The sequence below is a fragment of the Penicillium cosmopolitanum genome (assembly GCF_028827165.1).
Source record: "Penicillium cosmopolitanum strain IBT 29677 chromosome Unknown utg000009l:1.0-9042332.0:1.0-9050551.0, whole genome shotgun sequence".
Lineage (NCBI taxonomy): Eukaryota > Fungi > Ascomycota > Eurotiomycetes > Eurotiales > Aspergillaceae > Penicillium > Penicillium cosmopolitanum.
Window position 1 is genome coordinate 1,563,291 of NW_026622679.1, and position 25,173 is coordinate 1,588,463.

The window sequence follows — 25,173 nt, forward strand, 5'->3', positions numbered from 1 at the left end:
GGTCATGCGGTGAACCTGAGAAGACTCGAAAGTCTTCTCTTTCAAATTTCCCAGCAATGGCAACCGAGGAGGATATCGCGTGGTTCAAGTCCACTTTTCGCCCAATCCCCAAGCCAGAGTTGCCCGACGACTCAGTCCAGTACTTCGTTTATCACCTCCCCTCCCCCGCCCCCGCCGTTATCGATGATGCTGCCGAGACCAGGGCTCGATTGCTAGAGGTCCAGCGCACCGCGGCTGATTTGACCAAGGAACTGCTCAAGGATTATATCTGGCAGCGGGAAAGCTTTCGACTAGAGATTCAGAAGGATGATGGTATGTAAATCTCGCACGTTCCTATGATATGATCATCATATCTTATCAGCTTGCACGTTCTAATCTCGGATATATATATATCACATTTAGGTATAACATCACTTCATGGTCGCACCAACTATGGAGACTCCATTGAAGATGAATGGGTCATTGTATATCTCCTTCGCGAATTGAGCAAGCGTCATCCAGATATTTGGATCAAGGTCGCAGATAGTGACGGGGAATTCCTGCTCATTGAGGCCGCGGGAACACTTCCCTCATGGCTCGAGCCGGAGGTGGCGGACAATAGGGTGAGTTTCACACTGATGTTTACTGGAACTAGTTCCATCTCCTAGATATTTTACTGACAATCCATTTCTATCAAAGGTTTGGATCCACCAAGGAGACCTCAAAATCATCAAGCCCAAACAGGAGACAACCAGAAAGGTCACCGAGAAATTATCTTTCTCAGAGGCTAAAAGGATTATCCAAGAAGAACCCTCGCGCTTTATGAAATCCCCCATGATACAAGAGGAGGCGTTTTATCGACTGCGCAACTACCCCAAACAAATCGCCGATAATCTTCACTCCGCAATTGTGACCATCCCCCGCAAGGTCGCATACCTTTTACACCAAAAATCGGCATACATATCACCAGCGGTGGAGGCGTTTTACATTCGGGATCCTATTGCCCTTCAACCACTCCGTGCGAAGGATGCCTCGGGCCTTACCTTCAAGCCAGATGACCTGGTGACCGTGAGCGTGCGGTTTACGCGAGTCGGATTTGCACAGCTGAAAAGTCAGGAATTCCCGGCCCCGAACACCTGGGCAGGTAAATTGCCCGGAACGGAAAACGAGAAAGCACATGCTCGAGCCGAAGCTGGAATGAAGCTCGCCTGTGGGTTCGAAATGCTACTGTACGATCCCCATCATCAGGATAAAGCCGCTGTTCGCGAAATGAAACTGTTGTTGGAGGATATTGAGACCGGCGATGAGACTCTTCCCACTGATGAGGAAATTGAAAAATCCTGGGACAAGCGAGAAGACGATGAGAAGTGGATGGACATAAACTTTGAAGATCTGGACAGGGAATTGAAGGGAAAGGGAAAGGGAAAGGGTGACACGACAGAAGGCGGCAACTTCGGCGATGCAGGGGCCCAGGAAAACCTTCAACGGATAGTGGCTCGTTTCGAAGAGTTCTTGAATGATAACTCAGCCGGCTTCGATGGAGCTGACTTCATCGATGATTTTGACTCGGACTCGGACGTCGACGATGACGATGAGGAACTGAGTGACGAGGAGGAAGACAAGGAGGCTTCGTTCAACGAAGAAGAATTTGCTAAAATGATGAAGGAGATGATGGGAATGCCTTCCGGTTCCGGCCAGGGCCCATCCCTCGAAACACCACTACGAAACCGAATTAAAGACCTGGATACAGATGAGGAGGATGACACAGAACAGATCCATGAGCTATCTCGACAGATGGAGGCCGAGCTCAAAGGGACTGGAGTTCTTGACCTCAACCGGAAGCAGCAGAAATTGACTGCTGAGGCCTCATCTAAAAATCAGACCGGTGAATCATCTAATGCCAATACGGAGGAAGAAGATGAAGACGAGAATGTCAACATCAATCTGGCCAAGAATTTGTTGGAAGCTCTACAGGGACAAGCCGGAACAGCGGGGCCCGCCGGCAACATGCTGTCTATGATGAACCTGCGTATGCCCAAGGATGACCGGCAATGAGTACGAAGTCTACATACATGAGCGTTCAAATTTCCATTGCATGTCTATAATCGGTAACCTTGGCCGGGCGGGCTGTCTTGTCCTCGGCTCCTCGGAACATACCCGTGAACTCGACTCGCGAGAAAAGACCGAGTGTTACGGAGTACTATACGGAGTATGCGACTAATTAATCGGCGTGAGCACATTTTCAGCACTCTTGAAACATGCGCCTTGTGCCCCTCTAGGATCGCAGCAGCCTAGACCGGGGAGAGAGAGGCGCGCGGCCATATGATTCTGAGACATGAACCAATCCTGACCACTCCTCCATGTGTATAGGGTAGAAAGGAATCTGCGAACTGCGCGTGACTTGAAGGCGAGCTGCAGTTCACATCGCAACTGCAATATACGTACATACGGAGTATGTATGCACGTATGTATTGCTGAGCCGCTTATAGGGATCTGCAGCGGAGACCCAGCGTCGGGCCCTCCGTGTCAATTTTTTTTTTTTTCTGCAGAGTGGCGAAATGATCTGCCTTCCAGATCGGGGAATGCCAAGCTCAGGTACACACCACTCCGGCGGTTCCAATTTACAGTTTGAGAGCCATTTCAACGTCCCCAAGTGTAAGGTTGAACTTGACATGGGATCCACGAACCCACGGGAGAATCCACGGGGAACCCACCCGGTGTGCCCGCAAGAGCAGGTCGGTCGAAAAGAGTTTACTGTGTAGGACCCGCTCCACCCCCGAATTTCGCACAGGACCCTTTCGATCCACGCGAAAATTTTGGTTGGGCCTGAGCGAAACTCGCGCGAGTTTTACGTACCTCTGTACTCCGTATGGAGTACATGGTCAGACGAGCTGAGCTCCATGCTCCTTCTCCATGCTGTGTCTCCTTGGGAGGAGGGGGGTAAGTGTGGTCCATGATCACATGTGGTGCGACTGCATGGATCACTGTGTGAGACATGCGACTAAGTCGGCAGCTCCAGACTGCTTAGCGCCACGTGGAAATTGGGCGATCTAGAAACGTAAATGTAGTCTATGTACGGAGTAGTATGTACGAGATGGAGTATGCTACTGTGGATTTTTTAGGCCGGGGCCTTGCAGAGAGCCGAGGATCTGCGATACTCCTACATACTGCCGGGCGAAGAGCGTAGTGATCCGTGTGATGGGGGATATCCTAAATTAGGCAAGTCGCCGTTGAGCTAGCCGACTGACCGAGGCAGGATGAGGAGACTCGGGGGGTTGTTTATATGGATACTCGGTCGAGAGTGCAGAAGACGAGTATGTACATTACTCCGTACTCCGTACTCATACTCAACATGCATACTCGGGACTCCCACACTCCTCCAGCCCCATCCGGATCAGAGAGCATTAATAATATGGGCATGGCTCGACCCAAGCCACCGTTCTCCCTGACGTGTGCCGATATGATTTTAATCGCCTAACTCCATAAAAGCGAAGATCAAAATAGGATAAGATCGAAAAGGAAAGGAAAGAAAAGGCTGCAGAATCGAAATAGCGTCGATAGGACCCTCATTGAAGGGAGCCATTGGACCGTTGGGCGACAAAGTGGTTCTGGATCCATGGGTGGCTGCAGCCATTCTTTTCTTAGCCACTCACCAACTCCCGAGTAAGCCCATTAAATCCCTCAAACTGGAGACTCTCCAGCCGTTACTATTTTTCCACAGTGGAGGAGGGAAGAAGGAAGAGGTCCAATAAGTGAACAGGCAAAGAGGTCTTACTGTAGGAATTCTACGGGTGGGACGGCTATTCGAATGTCGGCTTCGTGTGCGGGCGGATGTGAATGCGGGATGCGGGTGTGTGGGTGTGCGGGCGCGCGGGTGGACGGAAGAGCGCTGTTCCCTTTCATTTCCGGGCTCGGAAGAATTCTAGAGGAAGCAGGTGGGCGAGGTTTGTGGTTTGTGGTTTGTGGTTTGGGACTAAACGGTTCATCTAGCTGGGGGGGAGAAGGGAAGGAAATTGGGGCATCCCTATGACCGGCGGGTAAAAGGCCAGAAAAGTCATGATTTAATGGAATTCACCTCCGTGCCGTGCGATGCGCAATTTGAACCATGCAGGGCAGTTTGCAAATTGCCACGGAAGATATTCGGGACCGTCCCTGTCAATCTCACTCCTCATCACAGTGATGACGAAAGGATTAAACGGCGGCAGCCTCGTCGAGAGGGGTCCCCCTCCTGCACTGCACTCCGATACGAGGGGGGTGGGAGTTTATCCCTGCAGAAGGATGCAATACACATACAACACTGGCACCCGACAGTTCGGACGCTAGCCGATTAGTCACTTTTGAAAGATGGGCTTGGGGATTTCTGGAAGGGCAGATGGATTGGGTCGAAATGACGATCGGTTCACGATCGTCCGTAACCGAAGGAGGTCCAGGTGGGACGAGTCCGTCGGGTAGGGTAGAGCGGAGAACATCAATATTAGTATACCGAATAGGGAGTAGGGAGTACGAAATAGATAGATTGCAATTGAATTTGGGTTCAGCCTTCTAGGTTAGAGTTTCGTCGGAGTAGATGGATGATGCATCCCGTCAATAACATCCGGGAACAGTGAACAAATCGGAGCCCGAGGAATGCGCCCTTTTGCTGAGGAAGGAAAATCAGAGTTAAACCCGCCGAGGTCGCAGTTGAAACGGGGAGAATGAGATGGATGAAATGAAATGATAACCCCTAAAGAGGAATGAAATGGGAATAGAAATGGAAATCGAATAAAAAGCCACAAAATGAGGACCAAAAAAGCAAAGAAAAGAGCAAAAAGATTGCTACGAGTAGACTGCTAGACTGCTAGACTGCTAGGAAGGGGTCAGAAATGATAGATCGATCGCATCAAAGCCGGAAGAAGAGCCGGCATTCCCCCCGGGACTGTTTGCAGCCTTCCCTTGTCCTTCATTCCTATCCTATCCAATCCATGTACGAGTATCCATTGGGCCCCCGAGTTCAGCAGTCGGGCCGATACCGTCTAGTTCACATGCAAAGGGGGAAAGGTAAGGAGTGGAATGTGAGTCGTAGATATGGTGTACTCGTACATTTGCTCCGTACTGTCCGTATCTACTGATTATGTGCATAAGGTATACGCCAGTGTATACATACATACTGTAGAGTATTCCAGAGTACCCGTACAGAGTACGGGTATAGAGAGTACGGATATAGAGAGTACTCCAGAATGAACTGCACCTATTGTAGCATCCCTCCGATCCATACTGGACTTCCTAATCGGAAAAGCCTCAGTGGGCAAAGTGGAGCAATTCGATGCTTCCATGGGCCTTCCATCGTCTCAGAAGGGGAGGCTGTCGCGCGAGACTGGCTCCACTCGGTCGAAGACCGAAACAAGAATCACCCTATGAGAAGTGGTAGATGGTAGATGGTAATGGATACTCCGTACGGAGTACAGAAAGGTCGGAGAGATCGGTAAATGTAATGTAATACTCCTTTGGCTTTGGGCCGTGGCAAAAGGCGCCCACCCCCCCCCCCCTCCCCATACATATCTCTATCCCATCCCATCCCTACCTCAAAGGTCACTCTTCCTCGTCCCCCCCGATTTCTTTATATGCATCTCGTTCGCCCTTTCTCCAGGAACCTGGTCGGTGGATCCGCGCATACCACGCCAATCGCAGCATGCTCCGTCATGACGGTTTAAACTGTCTGCTGCTGCGTGAGTCGTCGTGATCTTCCTGCCATGGATTTCATTGTAAGTATTGTGTCTTGTACTTTCCTTTTCCTTACACCATCATGTCATGCCCGTCATTCGCCTCACCTTCACCTTCACACTCTCCCCCCTTGGCCTTGTCACCCAAGCCTCGTTCCTCTCCTAATCATGACTGCAATACAGCTTTCCCTGACGCACTTCTGCGAAGTGCATGGGCCCACCTCTATCATCTGCTCTCAGGTCGTCCCTTTCTCCTGCACTCAATGCCATCCCGACCACGATGAGACCACTTTATCCACCACCTCCTCCTCTCCCCGCGAGTCTACTTCACCAGGCCTCAGATCGACGGAGCCATCCTCCGGCTCCAAATCACCCAAGATCGAAGACCACCCATACTTCATGCGGGCACAGCAACCTACCTCCCCCGAAGATCGATCCAACCGGGTCGGTGGCGCAGACGGCGACACTTGCGCTAGTTGCAGCTTATCTCTACCCGAAGGCGTGAGCAAGCAACTGCCAGCCGGGGCTCCCGGAAATCGCGACAACAAAAACAGCAGCAGCCCCGTCCTGCGATCACGCGAGGTTGTCTATTCTTGCGGCAGCAGCCATTCCGACCTCGATGACGACACCTTCGACTCTCACGCCCATTCCTCTCCACCAGAATCTCTGCATTCTTCTTCCGTTGCGTCTGACACATCTTGTCATACCCATATCCTCACCTACCTCTCACTCCGCGGTCCTCCGAACCCCACGGACTATGCGCTTCTCCGACGCTCCTCGATTCGCACCCTGAGCTGTGAGCTTCTCCCCCGCGGTCTGTCTTCCGGCCCTCTATGTTTCGGCGACTCGGTGGCTGGCTACACGATTGCATACATTTTCCGTCTCCCAGACCCCATGGCGCGTGGCAAGCGACGCAGCTATGCCTTGGTGGCTCTGGCCGGAAAGGATGCCGGAAGAGCTTTCCGAGCCTGCCCCATCATCTGGCGCGCATTCGGTCGGATCGCATCCAGCATTGTAACTGCCGCGGAGCGTTTCCAAGAAGAGGAAAAGCGCCGCGAGGAACAGACCAGCTCCGCAAACAAAGCCGCTGGCCGACAGCAACCCCCTGTTTCCTCTTTCCTGACCGGCCGTGCCATGGACCCGACAGGTAACTCGCGACGGCTCGGCCAGATCCGTGCGCGCAATCTCGCAGAGATTGTCGGCAACGAGTACATCTTTACTGAGCTTCACGCCCACTTTGTGGCGTTACTACAGCAGCTTGGCTCGATGTTTGGTGGCGTTCCTATCTCCGACGAACGCTTTGTCTGCAGTACCGTGGGAGACGAGGCAACTGCTGGCACCGACCAGCCGGTTCTCGTTTCAACAAGTGCAGAACGCGCCAAGAAACATCAATCTACATCTAAATACGATGGCAGCGATCTTGATATGGGCAAGCTCAACATCACCTCCGGCCCTCAGCCGATTCCCATTACCACCCGCCGCTCCGTTGTGGCCTGAAGTATCACTTCATTTTTCATCCGCACCTCCTTTCGAGATACCCCGGTTGCTTTGATTTCTGCGAGGCATGTTTCCTTTCGCCTCAAAATGATCGTTTTCGAACCACGCCCTGTTCCTCCCAATTGTCCTTACATGCGACGCTGTCATGTTATGGCCTGGTTCGTTTTGCATATCTCAGCATGATCTCTTCGTCGACTTTTTCATCCTCTTCTTTCTTCTCTTCCGCATGATGATTATTTGGGCATAGACTATGGCGTCTCACAGACAAGGAGATTGGAGTTTTTTTTTTTTCAAGGATTTCTTTTCGTTGCTTTTTTCCGTCTCTTTTCAAATTGGGGTCATTCCCCCTCTCTCTTGGATGCCATACGCACATTCTTCTTTTCCAAAGACAAGTGAATCCTGCCATCTCACTGGAGTGGTAGCCGTCTTACCTTCAGGCGTTCACTCGCGCTGACTTACGACTGACCGTTTGATGATTTTCAACGAGGCATTCAAGAGACATGTATTCTATGTACTATCCGAACACGATTACCAAGCAGCCAACACTGGCTTATTTTGATTTTGAACTTATTTTTCGAGCATCACATAATATTAAATCCTCACAACTAGCCCATCAGCGCATCTGTAGCACTTAATCCAGATCGATTTGAAATGTACATCTCACCCATATAGTTCGGAGGGTGTAACTCCGGGTGAACTAACCCGTTTCGGTTCTTCCGGCCAACCGGGCCACAATCAAAAATCCCACCAAAAAGACGTCCAGGGACGAAGCAAAGACCCGCATTCACATCCCCCCTCGTTAACAGCAAAGATGGTCGCTTTCGACAAGTGTGAAACCCGGCCGGCGCATATCGATGCCATCCTCAATGGCCTCGACCGGTACAACCCCGAGACCACCACGGTCTTCCAGGACTACATCCAGCAGCAGTGCGAGGACCGATCCTTCGACTGCTACGCCAACCTGGCTCTGCTGAAGCTGTAAGTTGGTCGATATTCTTATTCTCTTCAGCCGCATTTGAAAAGCATGTGCACCGATTTATATGATGAACGAACTTTTTCATACACGTTTCCTATTACCTGACAACCTGTTGCGTACAACGGGGCAGTTGAGAACTTTCGAACTTTCTGAAACCAAACCAATGTAATCCATTGGAATTGGGGTCGCGTGTATCATGTGCTCAAAAAAAAGACTACTTGCTTTCATTGAATACAGGCCGAATCATCGGAGTTCAGCTGGGCTAACATGGCGATGAACCCATTAAATAGCTACCAGTTCAACCCCCACCTCCTCCAACCCGACACCGTCACCAACGTTCTGGCCAAGGCCTTGACCGTGTTCCCCTCTCCCGCCTTCTCGCTCTGCCTCGCTCTGCTTCCCACCAACACTCAGCCCTTCCCTGCTACTTCTGAGGCCCAGGCCGCCTCCCAGACCTCCGACTTCGTTGAGTCCGTGCAGAAGCTCGCCCGCCTCTCGACTCTCCTCGAGTCCGCCCAGTACACCCAGTTCTGGTCCACCCTGAACTCTGACGACCTCTACGCCGATCTGACTGCCGATGTCGCCGGATTCGAGGAGCTGGTCCGCATTCGCATCGCCGTCGAGGTTGGCAAGACTTTCCGCTCTATCACCGCCGACTCCCTGGAGCAGTGGCTCGATGTGCGCGGCCGTGACGCCCTCGGCAAGTTCGTCGCTGATGTCTGCGGCTGGAAGGTCGAGGGTGACGTTGTTACCGTCCCCACCAACAAGGAGAATGAGGCCCGCAGCGAGGTCAAGAGCGAGCGTGTTGGCGTCGATATGTTCGGCCGTGTGATTCGCCGCGGTTTCGAGCAGGCCGCTTAAGCGTTCTTCTTTTCTTTCCCTCTCTTCCACCACCACCAACTTTCAAACCTCAACTATTCATCTTTCCCTTCCCGTTTTAACTTTTTTTTCTCCGTCCTTTCTCGACCGTGCGAGGGAGACCCCCAAAAAAGAGAGACATGAGTTCATGAATCCCCGATCCGTCTATGAGACGGTGATAGAGTTCGCATGGAGGAGGCTCGGAGATGAGTCGGGATCTGGCGCAATCTGGCGTTTCCTTTCCTCGATTTATTTGCCCACCTTGTTTTGTATTGGGATCCTGTGTTTTGTTTCTTATCTGAAATGAGCGGATGATGACGGGATGCATGAGATGCCCATGTTCATACCATACCTCCTATGCCGAGTCACCTCGTCAAAGGTTGACCTGCTACAATATAAAACATACAGTCAATGCTTCAAAGTAAAGCTGTAGTCAACCAAGCAGGGCTAGTTAGTACTGCCTAGGCAAGTAGTAGGTACTCCAAAACCACCAGGGTATTGGCTGCCAGTAGGTTAGACTCCAGGGCTACCAGGTCAAAACAAAAGTATGCACATATGAAATCTATTTTTATGCAAGCCCTTCAAGGTTCTCCCACTGCCTGCAGCTCCCAAGCGGGGTATATCAACTACATCTATTTCATTTCCTCCCACTGCACACCAGCCCACTCCTCTCTCCAACCGACAACGCCAATCTTCTGCGGCGCGCAGTCCTTTGCACATACACCCAGGATGATAGTCCCCCACTCCATTCCAGAATCATCTTTACCCAGTCCCACGCCCTCACGTCCATCCTCAAGCACGCTAATCGCATGCGGCGTAAGTTGAAGCTCAAACACCCGCTCACTACCACAGTACTCGCAATGCGGGATACTACCTCTAGCTGTGGTGGTCACTTTACCCACGGTGGAGTCGGGGTGTAAGCGCTTGCCCACCTGGTCTGCGTAGTTATACAGTAGCGGGGCACCGCGGTATTCGTAGCGGAGGATTTGCTCCGGGTTATGCGCGAGGCGGGTGGAGAATTTCATGAAGGCCTTGTCGAGCTCTGATTCAAATGTATCCTTCAGATCGCCAAGACCAGAGGCACCTCCGTCTTCGTCCATGGGCTCCATTTGCACATTGTCCGGGACTGTTGGTGTCGAAGGCCGCGAGAGAGTCTCATACTCTGCATCCAGGAAGAAGTTCTGGTACGGGGCTGGGAAGGCGGACTCAGCGGGCCAGGGTTTCTGAGAGTCTACAGACTCGGGTGTTTGTTTGGTTGCTGCGGCGGGGTTTGTGGACGCAATGCTGGACTCGTCTTCTGGGGACGAGAGACGGACCTTGTCAGCGAAGGAATCGGCCAGCGCGTTGGTTTCGCTCTTGGTGGGGGTGGGTGATGGTGCGGGGGCAGCGGATTTTGGCGTCGCGAAGGGATTGGCCCCGGCTGCTGGTACGCCAGAGTTGGAGGAGAAAGGGTTTGTATTCGCGGAGACACTACCTGTTAGAGATGTGGCTCCAAATAGACTGGCGCCAAGGTCTTGCTTTGGTTTCTCGGGAGCAGGTGTGGGCTCGGGGGCCTTTTCGGCCGGCTTCTTCTTTTCCTCCTGTTTGTGGGCCTGGGGGTTTTCCAGGTTGATTTTGCGAGTTGAACGGTATGCGCGGATGCTTCCTGGCTTGCGATTGCATGGTTTTCTGGGACATCCGAAAAGGTACAGTCGGCGCTCATCGTTGGGGAAGTGGTCAGGGAGATCGCCGTGCAATTCGATAAGCAGGATCAGAGGTTGATTGCAGACTTTGCAGTTGGCAAAGTCGCCAGGAGGAGGGGTAGATTCATCAAGCCATTTCTATTTTCCAAGCCATGATTATTAGCATCTTGGGCATGACTATTGAAGTTGTGTTCAACAAAACCATACCGGCCAACCGCCCAGGTGACTGATTGTGTCCTCGATGACTTCGTCGTTGGCGTATCCGAGGAGAACACCGGTCTCGGTGAAGTCCTCATCGATACTGGAGTCGCTGTCGTAAGGATCCATGGCGGCAGCTTGGGAGATCAATGATCGATCAATTGTGAAGACAGCGGGGTGGGAGAGTTCGTTCAAAAAAATGCTGCGATAAGCGATACGCCCCACCCAGCCCAGCCCAGCCATTTTCTATGGTTTCCCCTGTATGGTAATTACCGTATAGGTATCCATCCCGTGCTCCATGATCGATGATCGACCTCCTCTCTTCTCCGCATGCTTCCAACCTGCTTGTATCAAATCAAGCAGCCCGCGAGGATGTATTTCACCCGGTGCTCGAGTTGCCTATGGCTTCTCAACGCATTGATCACTTTAATTCCAAGCAGCTATGCGGCTCAGCAGCAGCCGTTGCACCTAGCTACTAATGACGTCTCCAAGCGGGTCGCTATCATCGGTAGGCACCATACATAGTTCCTTACAATGCTCGGAAAACCACCAACCAATTCCCTTTACGAATCATATCTAACGAGAAGAATAGGAGCTGGAGCTGGGGGCTCATTTGCAGCATACGAATTGCGTAAACTTGCAGATGAGGCTGGTATCCCTCTCAACATGACCATATATGAGCGTGCCTCGTATATCGGTGGCCGCTCAACTACGGTCGATGCCTTTGACGACCCAGCCTATCCAATCGAACTAGGTGCTTCCATCTTCGTCCAGGTCAACGAAATACTCGTGAATGCATCACGCGATCTCGGTCTTGGTGTTCGCAGCGCCGACCACGCCCGACCCAAGGAAGCCGAGGAGTCCATCGGTATCTGGGATGGAACGCAGTTTGTCTTTACACTCAAAAATAGCTATAGTTGGTGGAACATTGGCCGGCTCTTCTGGCGATATGGTCTAGCGCCGCTCTACACACAGAACTTGATGAAGAATATCGTGGGCAGGTTTCTACGTCTTTACGAGGAACCGATTTTCCCATTCCAGTCACTTTCCGAGGCTGCGGCAGAGGTTGATCTGTTGGATGCAACCTCAACACCTGGAAATCAATTTCTTGATACCAACGGAATTGGGCAGCTGTTTGCTCGGGAGATCATTCAAGCGAGTACCCGTGTGAACTATGGTCAGAATTTGGCGGTCATCCACGGCTTGGAATCGATGGTCTGCATGGCCACAGATGGGGCAGTGTCAATCGACGGTGGAAATTGGCAGATATTCGACGGTGCAGCCAAAGCTTCCAAGGCGGGTGTGCGATTGAACACAACTGTCACGGCAATCGAACGGAAGGACGATGGTACAGTTCGAATTATTTCTCACCCGACAGGGGACTTGGACTCAGTACAGTCATCCGAAGAGGCGGAGTACGACGAGGTTATCATTGCAGGACCGCTCCAGTACTCTGGCATCTCCATTTCTCCCCCATTGGATCATATCCCTGACGAAATCCCCTACATTAAATTGCATGTAACACTCTTTTCGACTCCTCACCGTATCTCACCGGCATACTTTGGCCTTGATGGAAAGAATGCCCGTACTCCAGAGGCGATTCTTACCACTCATCCAGAGGGTGACTGGCCCAGCGATGACCCGTCAGGAGTCGGCCCAGCTGGATTCTGGAGCATCAGCACACTGCGAACAGTGACTCGAACAGCCATGAAGGATGGCGAAGAGGTCCCCGAACAACATTATGTGTATAAGATCTTCTCGCCGGAGCGACCCTCCGCTAAAATGATCGCTCAGGTATTCGACATCGAATATAATGACACCAGCTCAGTGGTCATTCCACGAACCAACACGAGCATTGGTGACCTTCCGAAGAGCGAGATTAGCTGGTTCCACGAGAAAGTCTGGAATCCGTATCCAGTTTTGTACCCCCGAGTGACATTTGAGGAAACCCTTTTGGCCCCGAGAGTGTGGTACACAAGTGGGATCGAGAGCTTTATCTCCACCATGGAGACAAGTGCATTGATGGGACGGAACGTGGCGGCGCTCATGCTGCAGTCGTGGCAGCAAAATAGTAAGCAGGGTAATCGCAGCAATGCGGCATCCTTCAAGCCGAGGACTGAACTGTGAGCTGCTCGTATGATCTACCTACTACCTTTCGTCTTGAGTCAATTATAATTTTGCATGGCAAATCCTTAGTCTGGTGTTTATTTACTGCTCAGTTTTGGAAAGTAATAGTATAAGATACCTAGGTAAGCATCGCAAAATTATACTTTGCCCAATTAGTACTAGTAGTATGTACTAGTCTACCTACTTGGGTGCCCAGAAGGTAATTCTAAAGTAGACATTGGAAATCGTGTTGTCTATGATAATACTAGTACATTCCAAGTGCAAAACACCCAAGCCACCGTGACTTAGAGTGTAGATTCATCGACTGTGGGATTGATCACATTTACAATAGACAGTCCGTAGGGCTAGTTGTACGGATGATGATATTTTCTCAGATAGAGCTGTTGTTTTTGACAAAAGACAAGATATACTACCACTCTGTCTCACTTTCACTTCCAGGATACGCCTTCTTTCTCAACTTCCAAAGAGACTTCTCACGGCGTGCGGCTACTTCGCGCTGGTGGCGGCTATTGTCCTCCACAACCGTCATCCAGGGCACATTACTTGCACGTCGTATCCTCTCACGAAGGAGAGATAGAGTCTGCTTCTGCGTTGCCTGGTCATCTGCTTGATTATTCCCACCAGCGGATTCTCCATTCTTCTTTAAGCGAGAAATTATCTGCTGATACCGTCTTTCTGCAGCCCGAGCAGAATGGTACTCTTCACTGATAGCCCAGTTAGGGTTATCAAGCTGCCCACGCACAAGCACAATACTGCGCCCTTGCTCTATAGTGTTGGATAGAACTGAGGATGGAATAGGGGTGGAAAGCTCAAGCTTGTGCGAACCGGTGTTGACAGATCGAATAATGGCCAACCCAAGACAGTTGGATGACTTGGGGTCAAGGGGAGTACAGCTTCCAGAACCAGCGAAGAGATACGGAAGCCTTTCTGGGGTCCTAACGACAAGACCCTCAGTAGATGGGGCAGTTTGTCCATTCTGTTGGTCCGATTCCATATCGATGTCTTCGTCTGCTTCAAGTTCATCATGGTTGTCAGATCCAGAGGCCACTGGCGCTGATGAGGATGCACCCCAGAGCGTGTTTGGCGAATCAATCTCCACAACTGCAACAATGGCACCCTCGATCACTTCTCGGAGCATCTCCGGGTTGATTTGAGATCCCATAACCATGATGCCTGAGATACCTTGCTTGTCACCGGCGTAGTTCACGGCAATGGGTCTTGTGCGGGAAAGCGGTGTTTCAGACCACAGTGGGTTGCTGAGACCAGCCGGATGAGACTGGTGGAAGTAGGACTGAATCTGCATTGAGCGCAGTTGGGCACTCGATCTGCTGACAAACTCAGTAGGCTGAGAAGGTAGAATGGTCATGGGCACACGAGCCTCATTAGCAGCTAGGCTTAGAGGCCCAACGACCTCGTAGGGCCCCTTCTCACTCATATACACAACATCAGATAGCCCAAGGCAGCCAATTAGCCATGTAGCTACTTCCAAGCCTTGTCCAAAGATCCATCCAGGGTAATTGACGATCAATGGGCATTGGGGGTACCTTGCCAGCAACGAGCGGTACTGGTCTAACAAATCCATGATCGCCATGGCATAGTGATCGGGGTCCTCCTTTGGTGACGTCGCGCCAATGTGGTGGGCCCTCAGAATTTGGCCGTCACGGGATCCGTCGAGAGATGGATGGGTAAATGGGGGTCCAAAAAACGGAGCCTTTAGGTGAGCAAGGTATACTTGGCCCATGGGAGTGAACTCAGGCTGGCCTGGGTCCAGGTCCAAGAAGGCGACGCCATCAGTATTAACATATCCGTTCTCAGTCTCGGGAGCTGGGCTCAATACATGGTTCAAGAGATACCGGCTAAATGTAGATTTGCCAGATGCCTTTGGACCACAAACCAGCACTCGAAGCTGTCCTTGTTTTTGAGAAAGAGCTTTCATGGAGGCACTCCATTTCTTGTCGAGATGAAGTGGTCGCAAGTGTCTTTTTAACGAGTCATCTGCCGATGTATATAGCTAAGAACAAATTAGTCGTTGGACATTATGTCCAAAGCGAAATGGGACTGCTTACCACTGAGAAAGTCCGCCGCGAATCCTTGGCCACCCCCTTGAGAGTGGCTTTATCCGCGCTGGTGTTTTGCCCATTCCAAACTCTTTGGTACAAAGGAGAGATGTCCCGAAGTCGAGCGAGTCCGTTATTACAGGACTTCAACTCCACTTCAGCCTCTCCATCCACACCCGAGACACACTTAATGACGGGTAAAGAGTGGGTTGAAGGAGCATAAACTCTGTAGGCATGTGCCGATGGATGTAACTTGGCGCCCATGAGGCTGATGACTCCTCGCTTAATCCAAATATCATACTGGCCCAGTAGTGCTAGGTTCTGCAATCGATTAGTATGTTTTGACTAAATATTCCACTCAATTGGCACATACCATCCTTTCTTTAACCCGAACACACAGAGTGCCCTCATCCGCATATAGAATAGTGTTTTTGTTGAGGCGTGCCTTGGACAAGGGGAAATTCTGGAGTTCCGTCGAGGTGTCTGCCGGGGATTCGTAGCCGTCTGCGTCACCGGCGACAGACGCGACTTCATCTTCGCTCATATCCTCTGGGACGTCATTTTGGCGCTCATCGGATAGCTCTGCCTCGTTGGTTTCTTCTTGCGCTTGAGAAACAGGCGGCTGAATGTCCTTCTTTTGCCGTCCTTTTACAGTCTCTGCCGGTGATGAAGTATCTTGTTTCTTCGACGACCTTGTTCGCGGGCCTCGAGTCTCCGTCTCACTGACCCCATTGGTCTCGTTTGCCTCAGTAGATCGTCGTGGTCGCTTAGAGGGAGGCTCCGTCACAATCTCGATGTCGACATCGTTCTTTGGTGCTGAATTCTGCGCTTGCTGCTGCCGAGCTTTGCGCGCCGCAACGGCACTCATGGGGGCTGCGGGGGACATTAATGCGGGTTCGATAGTCGCACGTTCAGTACACGTATTCCGTACCAGCAGATTGTTGCTTTTCGGCCTTTCGCTTCACCATATCCAATAATTGAGGCAATTCCTGTAAGATTGAAGATCGAGCTTGATCCGTCGGAGGTCGATAATGCGGCGAAGCTTGCCGATAAGCAAAAAAAATGGCAGAGTGGTCCGTGCACCCGCGGAGCAGAAAAAAAGATCGGCCATTCAACTCCAAACCCTTCAACATTGCAGACACTGGGAGATCAAAGATCATTGCACTGTCAATCGCCTCGGAAATTTCATACTTGGCTCTGTAACAAGAAGCTCCCGCTCAATCCTCTCCCGCGCACCTAATATTGCGGGTACCAGTCGCAACCAGCGCGCATCGCTGCGGATAACGCCGTTTAATTTCAGTGCCTCACCAACCGAACGAAGCACCATGGCCGCCTTCTCTTCCTCCGGTAGCGACAGCAGCTCGAGCCGGTCCACATCGCCTGAGCCTGACAACAAGCAGAAGCAGACACTGAAGGGGGCATCGAAGGCGAAGGATGATGCTGAAGATTCCGATTCCACCGACTCCTCCGACTCCTCCGACTCTTCAAGCTCTGATGATTCGAGCTCCGACGAAATGGACACAAGCGAGGATGTCTCACAGACTAAGAAGTGAGTTCTTCTGTGATTTGAACTCGGCCGCGCAACAAGCTAACACAAAACCTTCTAGGGTGACTTCTTCTGGATCGAAGACATACAAGGCGCCCTCCGGCTTCAAGCCCGCAAATAAGCAAGCCGCTCCGTCCTCTAGCTCCTCCTCTCTTCTCTCCGACCTGCGTGGCAAGCAAATCTATCACATCTCCGCCCCGGCATCCCTTCCATTGTCCAAGGTGAAGGAAATTTCCATGTCGAAAATCATGAAGGGCGAACCCATCCTTGAGTTTGACGGTGTGAAATACGGGATTCCAGCTGAGTCGATTACTGAGGAAGGATCGGAAGGGAAGAAGCTCCTCGTCTACGATGAGAGCACCCAGACCTACGTCAACAAGTCCGACAATGTCCCTAGTTATCAGATTCAAGAGATGTTCAACCTACCAGGCTCCGTAGGTGGAGGCCTTACTGCGGTTGAGGCATTGCGAGATACAGTCAAGCCGGCTCGACCCCAACCAAAGAAGCTGAGAATGCGCTTCCGTCCCGTTGGCAGCCTCCCCAGCGCTCCCGAGACACTTGGATCCAGCTCGGAGTCAGAATCCGAGGAGCCTTCGTTCAAGGTTCCCGCGGGGATAGCGAGGAGAAGCGCAAGAGAAAGCACCATCACACTGAGGGTGATGCTACCCAAGCAACTGGTCTTCCCCGAAAGAAGTCAAAGAAGCTCTCGGCACAAGAAGATGTACCCCCCGCAGAGGAGAGCAAGAAATCGAAGAAGTCCTCTAAGGACCGCGAGGAGAAGAAGCGAAAAAAGTCCAGCAAGGCATGAATTGGCGTTATGGTTTGATTAGCTAAAAGATATCTTTGTTACTACGATTTATAAGACTTCAATGTACACTTTACCACTCGAAACATTCTCTATGGGAGTCTCCGTTGCCTCTGATCACTGAATGGACAATTTCAAAGTAATTCACTCAGGTTGCTTGAGAATTTGTTGGTTTATCCCATCGTCTTGGGAAGAGGTCCGCAGAAACAAAGATAACGCTATCAACAACCGTGTTGAATAATCTAACCCAGATAATGGCACCTCAGGATCGTTGCTTGATGTTGGCATGGAAGTTTTCATGAACGCTGACAAGCTGCACCTTCTTGCCATCCTGACCCAAAACAGTACCTTTCTCGCCATCGTCAGAGGAACTGCGCACGGCTGCCTCCCATTCGGTTCCAGCGGCCACCTCAAGATTCTTCCCACGAGTCTCCTTGACGAAAAACCAACAGAAGACGGTGGCTAATACATCAAAGCCCATGAAAATCAGAAACGTGTTGGCGCCGACATTCTGAATCATATATGGACTCGCGAAGGAGAAGCAGAATGAAGATGCCCAGTGCGCCAGCATACTGACAGCCAAGCCCAGTGCACGAATACGCGTCGGAAAGATCTCAGGTACATAGGCCCACGGAAGTGGTCCCCAGGAGCAGTTATAGATCTAAGTTCCCATTAGCAAAGCATTTATTTGAGAAAAGCCAGTATTGAGACTTACCATGATGTCCAGAAATATCATCGCCACAGTAGCCCTTCCGGCAGAGGTCACATTAGTGGATGATTGAGTTGGAACAAAGTCCACAATCAACGCAGTAATCAGCATGCAAATTGCCATCAATGCCGATCCACTGACAAGAGTCATGCGACGACTGATACGTTCAGCGAGAACCCAAATAAAGAAGGTACAGGCGATAACTTTAACAGCACCAAACAGTCCAGTGAGTAGCATGTTGCGATTTTCATCACTGCCAGCTATGAGCTTGAAGTACTGCGGCGCAAATACAGCCAGGGCACTACTTCCAGTAGCGTTCTGGAAGATAAAGAGGACGGGGCCAACGATGAAACGAAGACGGTTAGCTGGCTCTAGAAGCTCGCGATATGAGAAGTTCTCCCTTTCGGCCTGCTCAGCCTGAAGACCGAGTTGTGTTTCAGTGAACTCTTCGCGAGTCTTTGGGGTATCGCCTCCACGGACCCAGGTGATTGCCTTCCATGCATCATCAGTGCGGTTCTGAGTCAAGAGCCAACGGATAGATTCTGGAAGCGTCAAAGTAGCGAGCAATAGAATGCCACCTGAGATTAACTGCAGGGCGACAGGAATCTGCCACTCGCGCGAGGTGCCAGCAATTGAAGGGTTCTGGGCCACACCCTAGAAAGATAGAAACGTCAACAACCGTGCCAAAAGATAAAAAAGAAAGAAGTTTTGAAGTGCAACTTACATAGTCGACCCAATAAGCGAGAAAGACCCCCCAAGCGTACAGCCATTGATAGAAAGAACCACATCGACCACGAATCTCTTTAGGAGTCATCTCTGCGGAGTACATAGGAATCACCACACTCTGGCCACCCATGCCCAGGCCCGATACGATACGGCCAACATACCAGGCTCCTAACGAGTGTGTTTTATTGACCTGGATGATCACACCAATGACGAAAAGAGCAGTTGAGCCAATGATGCATACTTTACGCCCATATTTGTTGGTCAAAGGGTAAACAAGCATGGCTGCAACGAACGAGCCCAGTTGTTCCAGACCGACAGTTAGAGACGAGACTTTGGACTTGTGGGCTGCGGTGAATCTGAAATCATCTTGAAATGACTGGTAGGTTAAGATACCACCTGCAATACCGGAATCATAGGCCGAGAGGAATGATGAGATACTAGAAATCAATAATTGGTTAACGATTTGTCCAAGACTTCCTGCCCCTGTTTGGTTTACACTTAATCATTCTAGTCAATGAGAAAACTTACAAAACAATAGCAGTCAAGTGATAGGCACGCAAAGTACCTTGTCGAGTATTCAGCTCGGGGATTGTTAGAAAGCCCATGATGATTGGGAGTGAAAGCTGCACCGATGCGAGATCAGTAGAGCCAAGGCGTGGCCATGGCGGCACATATAAAGCTTCATATCAATACGAAGGCTTGGTGAGGCGCAACGAGGATGATTTTGCGTGCTTTCTCGTTTTGCTCCAATGGAAACGATATCTTCTATAGTTGACCGTCGGATTGTGGTCGATTTTGGCCGATGGGGGCCACTGTTCTCGCCGGAAAGCACGCCTTCGCCCACAACGATGATGTTACGGAGCCGACAGGCGAGAGGCGGCCATAGTCCAACCTCATTCAATGTCATAGAACAGAATGGCTTGAAAGGATTCAAAACGCGCAAGGCATGTCCGTGCTCGAGGCCGGTAGCCGAGCTTACGACGGTAGCAAATGTTGGTTTGGTGATGTGATGTGATGCGATGCAGGGGTCCGTGGGGAGAAAAATACAGCGACAGGTGTAGAAAGCCCCCATCACTCTTTCAAGTGTATGGAGTGGAAATCATGAATCATTTTGGTAGCAACATGCCCATATTCAAAAAGGCAAGACTCGAATATTCTTACTTGCGCGAAGACATCGAGGGACCCTTTGACTATCACCACGGTCACAACCACGATCATTTAATAGTTGTACCTACATACTAGTTGGAGATCCACCTTTGACATTCCCCGTCGATCGTCCCCACCAGTGCTGGAGCTGGAGCTGAAGCTGGAGCTGCTGGGGCAGCCAGCAGCAAAGAAACCCAATATGATGACTTTTAATCAAAGCCAATCCCACAAGAGACAGCCGAAACAAGCACAATGATAATAATCATAATGGTCCAGGTCCAGGTCTCGGTCCATGGCTGCCCCTGCCATCAAAGAACGGAGATGACATAAGCATTGTCACCTGACAGCGATGGCATCAGCTGCGGTCTTCAAAGCCTCGCCGCATGTGATGCGCCTCACTTTTTGTCCCAGTTGGGTTGACACTCTCTCTGACTCACTTTCGTTTGCAAGTGCATATTTTCTTCGTCTTTGATCTTGAGTCGTGCACAGCCATGGCGCATTAGCGGAGCCTCTGATTAGCTTATCTCGATCCCGTTGACCTTAAGGTTAGCTCCCCGGCCCTCTTATCGCTAGGAAGCTCCGCTTCATCCATACATATATCATCGCCATTTCCTAGAGTACAAGCGGTTGGGCTTGCCGTTTGAAGTCTGACCGCAGAGAATCTTCCACGTTGATATGACCCCGTCAGTTGAAGACCCGCCTCTTGGCCTGACTTGACGCCGAAGCCGCCTGACGTGGGCACCCATCCTTGAGATTCCTCTATCAGCCCTGAGCTGTCACCTGCAACCTCCACCCCCCACACGGTCCCGACCGCTGCACCCCCAGGGTTCCCGTCCTAAAACGCCCTGTAACTTTCGCCCTTTCGTTTATCGTTGCAGGCCTTCTAAATCTGCTTCCTATACCCTTATACCTTCTCGATGAAGCCCTCGATAGACGACGCCAAGCGGCGGGGCGATCACCGCTTGAGCGCGAGCATGCGGCCTACTACCTCTACACATAGATACTCCTCCGATCGCCTGCCCGAGCGCTTCAAGGATGGCGATGATGCTCAGGTTGACTATACTGCACCGCCCGGGCATGGGCTCTCGGGATGGCAACGTTCACTACATGCAGCAGTCGCTTTTTGGCATGATCGCCGCAGTCGGCTCTCGGTCCGACTTTCGCGGTAGATTCGATGATTCAAGTGACAGCGATGGCGAACCCAATGAAACTCCACAAGAACTATCAAGTTTGAAGCCTGCAAGCCGAACAGACTCGCCCGACCGACTCCAACCCGGCAAAAGTGCAGAAGCAAAGGCTCCAGATGGGAGTCGAGGGCGACAACATCGAAGAACAACGTCTGAGAACAAACTATTGCGGAAAGTTCCGGGGTTTGGGTCGAAAAGAAAGAACAGACGATCCGTCCAACCTCAGTGCATCGACCCTCACAATCCAGCCAAGACGCACACGCAGTGCCACGCCACGAGCCGCTCCAATTCTCACCCGCATGGTGCAAGCACAGAGCCGTTTCGATAATGCCACTTCAACAGAAATCACACCCTCGAGGCCGGAAACCCCAAATGAAGACCGAGAAGAATCTTCTATACCTGCGCTCTCTATTCGACTGATGGAAATGTTTGGGTTTGAGAGACCGGAGAAGGTCCTAGTGGAGTATGCTTGCTCCTTCCTGCAGAGCATGCTTCTTCCGGGCTACATGTATGTCACAGAAGGGCATATTTGTTTCTATGCATATCTCCCAAAGAAGTCCAGCGAGCCTAGCAAGTCCGGCTATGTTTCGAAGCGCGGCCGAAAGAACCCCAAGTACAATCGCTATTGGTTTGTCTTGAAAGGCGATGTCTTTTCATATTATGCCGACCCCTCAAATCTTTACTTTCCAAGTGGCCATGTGGATCTGCGATATGGAATATCGGCTTCTCTGTTGGAGCCAAAGACTGATGGCACTGATGCGAAGGACTTCCAGGTCACCACGGATCAACGAACTTATTACTTCAGAGCAGATAGCGCTACCAGCGCCAAGGAGTGGGTGAAGGCGCTACAAAAAGTCATCTTCCGATCCCATAACAAGGAAGATAGCGTCAAGATCTCATTCCCAATCGAGAACGTGATTGACCTAGAGGAAAGCCCAATGGTTGAATTTGCAGAGACCTTCAAAGTTCGGGTGATTGATAGCGCAGAAACATTCGCCATCGATGAAGTAAGCCCGCGTGTTCCACCTTCCTCTAAATACTTGCTAACCTCTTCGAAGTATTTCTTTTCCTTCTTCAATTCGGGACAGGACGCTTTCAATTATCTCAGAAGCTTGGTGACCTCGTCTCCTGCGAAAAATATGCAAGAAGAATCCCCCAACAAAAGCGATGGTAAAGGTCGACTAGTGTCGAGTACTTTCGACATGGCGCATTCACGAAGACGCAGTGTTAGTGTCGACAACGATTTGAAAGGCTCTGCAGACTCATTCGCCCATTCTGCCGACCAAGGGACAGAATCATCGCGTGTCGTACAATCGCTAACGGAAACAACGGAATCTGCAAGCCAGATACTCAACCGAAGTGATGTCTTTCAATCTCCAACCATGCATTCTTTGCCCAGGCGCTCATCTGATGTGGGGGAAGTCGCCCGACGCCGGTCGGATGATACAGCTCGCTCTGCAACAGCTAGATTGAGCCATGCCGCTCACTTAGCTGGATCAAACTACCAGGACAGGAATGACGAAAACATCCCTTTCGTGTCGGGCTCTGAGAACCAGCAGATGATGCATTCCCAATACCACTCGAATGTACCTCTTAATGATCTTGTCAAAGCCGGCGCATACCCGCTTCAACGAGCTGCTGGATTCGCAGAATACTTGAGAAGTAGGTCTAAGCAGATGAGTAGTCTGCTGGCCACAGAATCAATGGGTTACATCGAAAAGGTGTCCGGAATGTGGGCTGGTGGTCAAAGGCATTATGGCGAGACAGAAGAAGTGCTGCCCGATGACAAGACTGCGGATCCCGAAGACCATGAAAGTGGCTTAAATCATGGCGATCGTTTCCGCGGGCACTTTGGTCTTCCTACAACCGAGAGATTACAAGCGACATACTATGCATACTTGCACCGGGTGCTCCCGCTCTACGGGAAGATATACCTCAGCGAAAGGAAGCTATGCTTCCGCAGTCTGATTCCTGGCACTCGAACCAAGATGATTCTCCCTCTAAGAGACATTGAGAATGTCGAGAAAGAAAAGGGATTCCGATTTGGATATCATGGACTAGTCGTCATCATTCGCGGTCACGAGGAGCTGTTTTTTGAATTCAAGAGCGCTGGCGCTAGAGACGACTGTGCCGTCACCTTGCACCAAGACCTCGAATCGGTCAAATTCCTCATGGAATCAGGTATGCTAGCAGAAGAAGAACGCGAAGAGGTTGAAGCTGCGAAAGATGAGCATCGTCTTTTACAAGAAGCTAGACTTGATGGCCCCGAAGAACACGATTTCCGGCCAACGCTGAGCGAAGATTCGTCTGAAGTGAACCCGTTCTTTGACGATACTCGTGCTTCCATCATAAATTTCAAGCCTACCGAATCACTCAAAATCACCTGTCTCACTATTGGATCTCGAGGTGATGTGCAGCCATATATTGCTCTTTGCAAGGGGCTTCTTGCTGAAGGCCACAAGCCAAAGATCGCGACACACGCTGAATTTGAGCCTTGGATTCGGAAACACGGCATTGACTTTGCTCCTGTAGATGGGGACCCCGCTGAGCTGATGAGAATCTGCGTGGAGAACGGCATGTTTACCTACTCTTTTCTTCGGGAGGCCTCGGTCAAGTTCAGAGGGTGGATTGATGACCTTTTGTCATCATCTTGGGCGAGCTGCCAAGGCAGCGATCTTCTGATAGAGTCGCCCAGTGCTATGGCTGGAATTCACATCGCAGAGGCTCTTCGAATTCCCTACTTCCGAGGTTTCACTATGCCATGGACAAGGACTCGCGCCTACCCGCATGCTTTTGCAGTGCCAGAGAATCGCATGGGAGGGGCCTACAACTACATCACCTACGTCATGTTTGACAATATTTTCTGGAAGGCGATTGCAGGACAGGTCAACAGATGGCGAAACAATGAATTGGGGCTCAAAGGTACCAGTTTGGACAAGATGCAACCGAACAAGGTTCCGTTCCTGTATAATTATTCGCCTTCCGTGGTACCTCCACCACTCGACTATCCGGATTGGATCCGTATCACTGGGTACTGGTTCTTGAATGAAGGCTCCGACTGGACACCCCCTGCTGATCTGGCAAATTTCATCGCTCGAGCTCGTGCGGATGGCAAAAAGATCGTGTATATTGGATTTGGGTCTATCGTGGTCTCGGATCCTGCCGCACTGACAAAAACCGTCATACAGTCGGTTCAGAAGGCAGATGTTCGATGTATTCTCTCCAAAGGATGGTCGGATCGCCTTGGAGATCCTTCTAGTGTTAAGGCTGAGGTTCCTCTACCACCAGAGATTTTCCAGATCCAAGCTGCACCCCACGACTGGCTCTTCTCGCAAATCGATGCGGCTGCCCACCATGGAGGGGCCGGTACCACTGGTGCCAGCCTTCGAGCCGGCGTACCTACGATCGTGAAACCATTTTTTGGTGACCAGTTCTTCTTTGGAGGACGAGTCGAAGACTTGGGCGTTGGTATCTGTATGAAGAGACTCAACGTCAGCGTCTTCTCCCGAGCGCTCTGGGAAGCAACGCATAGCGAAAGGATGATCGTCAAAGCACGAAATATGGGAATTCAGATTCGAAATGTAAGTTCACGAGGTAGTATGAGAAGTAGATATGACACTAACATCGATGCTTCCCTAGGAGGATGGTGTGGCTACTGCAATCCAATCTCTCTACCGTGATCTGGAGTATGCCAAGACCCTCGCGAAACAACGCTCAATCGCTTCATCTACCCCTTTCTCGCCAACCCCTTCCGCGAGGGCGGCACCGCATCATGATGATGACGACGATGATGACATTGAGGAATGGACTTTCGTATCTGACGTTGAGAAACTGACCCCCGGCATCTTTAAATGACACCATTCACCAGCACCTTTTTTCCACACTGTTTTGTTTATCTCATCTTGGAAACCTGGACTCCTGCTCTAATGATTTAATGAGCGAGAACTTCCATGACTTATGACTGCATGATACTTTTTTGAT

The 25,173-nt window shown here is 51.0% G+C and overlaps 9 protein-coding genes across 9 annotated transcripts; 6 read left to right on the plus strand and 3 right to left on the minus strand.

Moving 5' to 3' along the window:
* Positions 1-56: 56 nt before the first annotated feature.
* Positions 57-2,034, plus strand: N7509_008680 (putative regulatory factor Sgt1; the record flags this gene model as incomplete). The annotated part of the gene is made up of 3 exons (XM_056633317.1): positions 57-312; positions 403-602; positions 679-2,034. 3 exons carry the CDS (start codon positions 57-59, stop codon positions 2,032-2,034), a joined length of 1,812 nt encoding a protein of 603 aa, XP_056483937.1.
* Positions 2,035-5,846: 3,812 nt separating this feature from the next.
* On the plus strand, positions 5,847-7,175 carry N7509_008681 (folliculin domain-containing protein; the record flags this gene model as incomplete). The annotated part of the gene is made up of 1 exon (XM_056633318.1): positions 5,847-7,175. The coding sequence occupies one exon, from the start codon at positions 5,847-5,849 to the stop codon at positions 7,173-7,175; it is 1,329 nt and encodes a 442-aa protein (XP_056483938.1).
* Positions 7,176-7,986: 811 nt separating this feature from the next.
* On the plus strand, positions 7,987-9,012 carry N7509_008682 (CSN8/PSMD8/EIF3K family protein; the record flags this gene model as incomplete). Its single annotated transcript, XM_056633319.1, has 2 exons — positions 7,987-8,153; positions 8,442-9,012. The coding sequence occupies 2 exons, from the start codon at positions 7,987-7,989 to the stop codon at positions 9,010-9,012; spliced, it is 738 nt and encodes a 245-aa protein (XP_056483939.1).
* A 629-nt stretch (positions 9,013-9,641) lies between these two features.
* Positions 9,642-11,132, minus strand: N7509_008683 (small subunit rRNA maturation protein TSR4; the record flags this gene model as incomplete). The annotated part of the gene is made up of 2 exons (XM_056633320.1): positions 9,642-10,829; positions 10,899-11,132. 2 exons carry the CDS (start codon positions 11,130-11,132, stop codon positions 9,642-9,644), a joined length of 1,422 nt encoding a protein of 473 aa, XP_056483940.1.
* A 129-nt stretch (positions 11,133-11,261) lies between these two features.
* Positions 11,262-13,016, plus strand: N7509_008684 (putative prenylcysteine lyase; the record flags this gene model as incomplete). The annotated part of the gene is made up of 2 exons (XM_056633321.1): positions 11,262-11,397; positions 11,482-13,016. The coding sequence occupies 2 exons, from the start codon at positions 11,262-11,264 to the stop codon at positions 13,014-13,016; spliced, it is 1,671 nt and encodes a 556-aa protein (XP_056483941.1).
* Positions 13,017-13,425: 409 nt separating this feature from the next.
* grc3 (uncharacterized protein) lies at positions 13,426-16,041 on the minus strand (the record flags this gene model as incomplete). Its single annotated transcript, XM_056633322.1, has 4 exons — positions 13,426-15,027; positions 15,083-15,394; positions 15,447-15,946; positions 16,005-16,041. The coding sequence occupies 4 exons, from the start codon at positions 16,039-16,041 to the stop codon at positions 13,426-13,428; spliced, it is 2,451 nt and encodes an 816-aa protein (XP_056483942.1).
* A 357-nt stretch (positions 16,042-16,398) lies between these two features.
* Positions 16,399-17,427, plus strand: N7509_008686 (DNA-directed RNA polymerase I subunit RPA34; the record flags this gene model as incomplete). The annotated part of the gene is made up of 3 exons (XM_056633323.1): positions 16,399-16,622; positions 16,681-17,193; positions 17,238-17,427. The coding sequence occupies 3 exons, from the start codon at positions 16,399-16,401 to the stop codon at positions 17,425-17,427; spliced, it is 927 nt and encodes a 308-aa protein (XP_056483943.1).
* Positions 17,428-17,686: 259 nt separating this feature from the next.
* N7509_008687 (sugar porter family MFS transporter) lies at positions 17,687-19,464 on the minus strand (the record flags this gene model as incomplete). The annotated part of the gene is made up of 4 exons (XM_056633324.1): positions 17,687-18,085; positions 18,140-18,787; positions 18,858-19,296; positions 19,388-19,464. 4 exons carry the CDS (start codon positions 19,462-19,464, stop codon positions 17,687-17,689), a joined length of 1,563 nt encoding a protein of 520 aa, XP_056483944.1.
* A 1,458-nt stretch (positions 19,465-20,922) lies between these two features.
* On the plus strand, positions 20,923-25,047 carry atg26 (uncharacterized protein; the record flags this gene model as incomplete). Its single annotated transcript, XM_056633325.1, has 3 exons — positions 20,923-21,170; positions 21,242-24,773; positions 24,832-25,047. 3 exons carry the CDS (start codon positions 20,923-20,925, stop codon positions 25,045-25,047), a joined length of 3,996 nt encoding a protein of 1,331 aa, XP_056483945.1.
* Between the last annotated feature and the right edge of the window lie 126 nt (positions 25,048-25,173).